The 5,161-nt window shown below is 37.2% G+C and overlaps 1 protein-coding gene across 2 annotated transcripts in view; it reads right to left on the reverse strand.

Annotated features, from left to right (window-relative positions):
- Positions 1-706: 706 nt before the first annotated feature.
- Positions 707-5,161, reverse strand: part of ST18 (ST18 C2H2C-type zinc finger transcription factor) — a 113,733-nt gene continuing 109,278 nt past the window's right edge. For both annotated transcript variants that reach the window (XM_031020787.2, XM_081815997.1), the window contains one exon: positions 707-3,171. In XM_031020787.2, coding sequence (XP_030876647.1) covers positions 3,031-3,171 — 141 coding nt within the window. In that variant the 3' untranslated portion in view covers positions 707-3,030. The remainder of the gene's footprint in view (positions 3,172-5,161) is intronic.

The raw sequence follows: 5,161 nt of genomic DNA on the forward strand, positions 1-5,161 counted from the left end.
TACGAATAGATTTGGTGACTCAGAGCAGGCTATCTTGTGCATTAACGGCTGTGTGCCAAGCCCTGTCCCGCATAGGTCTACCCAAGTACAGCCCTGGCGTTCCTCTGGGGATCCAGACTTCTCTTCAGTCAATTTTTCCTCATTACATGGATTACATGGGTCTTACCACATTGAGTATAAATGTCAACCAGTCCTAGAGATGTGTAAATCTAGGCGGAAACTGGAACATTAAATTAAGCTGACTGTTTGACATTGGATAGGAAAAACACACAAGCAAAGGAGGTTCTGTCAAGAATTAATTATTACTTTTCTTTAATTTGAATTCAGCTGGCTTGTACGAATATAGAGATACACTCAGTACCCAAAGCAATCGTGGAATTAGCAGGGTGGGGCCTGTATCTTAATCGCTAGCTAGATACAGGTGAATCACCTGTTAGTGCTAGCAAATTTTCCCTTATATCAAAGGTAGCCACTGTTCTGGATGTGTCTACTGAGCCAAAGGCTGTGACAACTTATCAGTTGGCAAAAAATCCTGTCCACTAGGGATGAAATAATAAGCCAGGCAGACTGGTTGGCAGAACCGAAATGCATCAGCACTACCTGACTCTGGGGTAGTCCACCTCAGCAGAGGTCCTCCGAGACAGTGCTTTTCACGGAACGGCAATAATGGTCTCGAAAGAGTAGCCCAAGAAAGAGCACAGCAAAACTCATTATCAATTTTTATTTCCTACCATACACCAAATGTACAGCACTGAACACAATTTTTTTGCTTTGATGTAAGAAATATTAATTGTTTGAAGAAACAGTATACAAACAAGCTACTTCAAATTAAAAAAATGCATACATCATTGCCTTTTTGTTGTTTACAAAAGACCCAATTTACAGTATCTATCATTAACAGAGTCAAAAGGAAAAAAATCAGTGCACATTACAAAACACATCAAGTACAAAGGAGGCAAATAAATACAAACATACTTCACAAAACAGTCTGCTCAAACTATGCAAACACAAATAAATTAACCCGAAGTCATAGTAAATTATAGTAATAAATACATAGGTTGGTAAGAGATTTCTTTTAAATTAAATAAAATATATAACAAACTTGTTAAAATATTTAGCAAATTAAACTTTTGTCTTTGTAATAAGTGAACTTATTTGTATGCATCTATCAAGTACTGTATAGCAAAATGTTTGCAAGTACATAACTTTAATAGAAAATTTTGTTTGGTGTCCCATTTATAATAGACAGCACATATGGTAGCTCTTTTTTTAAAAGTGATTTTTAAATAAACACCGTTCCTACCTAAGAACAGACATCTCATTTTCACTAAACTAAGATTCAAGGGTTCAAATGAACCCCAAACCGAAGATAAGCCCCACCTTAGTACATAACAATGACCACAGTGTCATGGGAGTGGAATTACTGTTGATATTACTTTTCATTTGTGCAGGTAACAGTAATAACAGTGGAATATATCAAGCCTGTGAGTGCCATCACATTCAGTCTACATATCCATGAGGCTAATAAAAAATAAACACTTTTGTTATAGCACAGAAAATTAAGCCCACACTAAGTTCAAGTGTCCATTTACACGGAGGCACATTGCACACGAGGTGTGTGTGCACACCAAAAAGGCAGTTTAGCTGGTTGTCTATACCTTTTTCTTAAAAAAAATAAATATAAAAAAACTTCTGAAACAATGCTTAACTACTTTACAATCCCTGAAATAGACATTGCCTTTACTATAGCAACTACTAAACTCTGATCCATCCAGAAATTCAAGATTTCGTGCGTGTGTGAGTGTGTGCGAGTGTGTCTCTGTGTGTGTGTGAATGTGTATACTTTGTAGCACTTGTAGTTCTATGGAAAGATTTTTATCAAATTGAAAGTTTCCCTGTTGCCTACAGAGGGTAAGACAATGTCACCAGCGTTGAAAGTAATGACTTGGATCAGAGTAATGTTTTTTTTTTTTCATGTGTTACTATATTTCCCATTCCTTTCTGGTCCACCCAGTAAGATAAATGCTATTTCAGGGGATATGGTATCTACAGAATTTTCCATTTGGATGTGTTTGTATTTGCTAAGTACAAATCTACATCAATATTGTCACTTGTATATTGTACCAACATATGGCAGGAAAGCCTGGCTGGTCACATCAACTCTTATTTCTCATCTTGGGATAAGAGTTGCCAACTATCTGATATGACTTGAAAAACAAACAGACAAATCTGCATCACTAAAAAAGCTTATGTTTCTTTAAAACATGTCAAATAAATAATTCATATTAACTAAAACCGTACAGCCAAGTCGAATACTTTGCTGATTGCTCTATTTAATTATTGCTAACAAATTCTGAACAGGCGGTTTTCCAGTACACTGTGCTTCTGTGAGTGCGCATTTCCCACTAGTGGGCGCCATTTATCTTCTTATTTCTTCCCTGCACCTCACGGCAAGCCCATTTATAAATACAAAAGCCAGTGAAAGGGAGGAAAAGAAGTGTGCAATAAAAATCAAACTGGACCATAGTGCAGTCCTTAGACAAGGATTTCCTTCTTACTGTTTTGTTTTCTCATTTAAACCCAGCAAGGTATGTGATTTGAGAATAGCATTTCTATTTAAATTCTATTGGAAAATAAATTAATAAACACACTTGTAAAAATATGGCAGACTTCAAAATGCAGTTAAAAGATAAAAAACTCTTTGATTAGAAATAAATAAAATATAAAAATGTCACATTTATTTTACATATACTTTACAAAAAAAAAACCCAAAAGAGTGCATTGAAGAAATAAAATTAAAACATATGAAAATAAATAAGATCTAATATTTGACTGCATTGCTTTTAATCCAAAGAGTCTATCATAGTTTTTCTTTCCTTTTTATGTCAGCTGGGGGAAAAAAATTAGTGCAATGTTGCAATTGTAAATGCAGTACGGCAACCTACGTGCTTTAGCAGCACAGGAGCCCCTTTCAGATCCGTCTGTGTTAACTGCTGTTCGTAATTTCTGTTGCCCGGCAGCGCTGTGGTCCTACACATGGATGCCCTTCACTGCCTGTTTGATACTTTCCAGCAGAGCTTTGCATTCCGGGGAATAGTCCCGTTCCAGATTGCTGTACATGTCTGTGAGTGTATTTACATATGCTTCAAAATTCTGCTCACTGATAGGCCCCTAAATGAAGACAAAACACATTGAACCAATCAGAGTCACTCAGGCTAGGACAAAAGAGGACCGAGTAACACGAAGAGTATCAGTGACTCCAGAGTCTTAAAGGGAAGGGAAGGATCCATATGACTGCTGGAGTTTGGGGAGATGGAGAGAGACTGAGTGTGTTGGCATTCATCTGTTCACTCTTCACTCCATTAATGGGATTGCTGTGATTGTCAGTATTTTGTGGTCAATTTGGAGCTGCATCAGGTAGATGTCTGGCTACTGAGCTGGACCCCTCAAAGCTGCACTACTTCTATGGAGAGGCCGCCTCAGCTTCAATTGCACATGCTCAGCATAATGCAGACCTCCTGTCTGCGCAAGGGGAATGTCGGAGAGGCTATGGTGGAAGGCTTTGCTTGAGCCAGGTGGTTCCTTTGACAGCACTGGGCTGGAATTTAAGGCACGTAAGATCTGAGCAAGCTGCTCACTAACCAGGTGGAAATTTTTCCTTTTTCATCCTCAGAGACCTTTTTGGCCATTTTTCCCTCGTGGCATCATTGTAATATAACCTTGTATTTTTCTATCTCTGTTCCAGGTAGCACTTCAGATTCACCAAGTCAAGCTCTGCTTATCTCTTATTCTTTTTGTGTGCTTTGGTAGCTCCTTTGCCTAACGCGGTGCTTCAGAGAGTGGCCACTTGATCCGTGTAAATTGCACGTGCGCCTGAAGGAAATGCATGACACAGAGGGCATGCTACTAACCATTTCCGGGTGCCTCCGTTTTCCCACCTTTTTGAAAACAATGTGACATGTGCTTTACTTGCTTCACAAAATGCTTGGAAGAAAGGATTTTTAGAAGGTCTAAATACTAGAGCTATAGAGGATGCTATCGTTACTGCTGTTATTTAGAAGGTAGGTATTGCTAAATCTGAAGATTATCTTGCTGTGCTCAGTAGAATACTGAATTATGAGTATTGTCTAACCATGGTTTTCTGCTCCCTTTCAGTTTCGGCCCTTGCTGTGTCATGCGTTTCTTGGAGAGTTTGTAACTGGACCAGGACCCAGGCGGCAGAGTGGATGAAGGCCACACAAAAAAGCCAGGCTCATCTGGCTTTGGAGCCTTGATCAAATTACATGAACTCTGAGCTCTGATTTCCTCAATTACAGAATGGGAAGGCCAAGGCTCAGTCTTTGCTGTCTGTGTGAACATTTAGTGTAATCAGCCCTAAAAATCACCACTAGGTTGCCTTGCATATAGCTCTACAAAGTACAAGTTCTCTTGAATGGTAATGATTCTTTTTATGGCATTTGTGAAGGAAAACATAGTAATGAACACAAATTTCAAGTATGAATTAGACAAATGTTCATAAATAATATAATAATATCCAATAATTTACCTTAATACTGGCCATAAAGTAATAATTTATTGTCCTTTGTGTTCCTTATTATTACATTATCGATTTTTTTTTTTTTTGTATTGTCAAGAGACACATTTGGAATTGGGTAAGATGAGGGCTCCATGCTGCAAAATTGGGTGAATTGAGGGATTTATTGCTTTCAGGTAAACCAATCATATTTTTTCATTAAATTGCTGCTTCTTTAAATCATTCATACATAAAATTTGCAGCTTTAAAAAACTTGTTCTAAGGAAATTAAAAGCATTCAACAATGCAGCCTCTCTTCCAAATGTTTGTAACATTTATGAAAATGTGACCGGAACTAATTATCTATGAATTTGAAATAGTTGCCAAAACTCAAATATATGTTTAGATTTTGAAAATAAGGATGACTTGCTCACTTTTTTATTCCGTATGAGAACTTAAGTATGTTCTTCCTACTTAACGCCAAATTAAAAACACTTTTTTTTTTTTACAGTTCTTGAATTGAATGGACAGCACAAACGGCTGTTAACCTTCTAAGCTTTCTATTTGGAAATAAACTTTTAGTAAGGGAGCTTTGGCCTCTGACCTTCATATTACATTATAAAGCAAGTTTTTGTTTTTTTTTTTTTT

This window comes from Leptonychotes weddellii, chromosome 4 (genome assembly GCF_054177405.1).
Source record: "Leptonychotes weddellii isolate Sample4059 chromosome 4, ASM5417740v2, whole genome shotgun sequence".
Taxonomy (NCBI): Eukaryota; Metazoa; Chordata; class Mammalia; order Carnivora; family Phocidae; genus Leptonychotes; species Leptonychotes weddellii.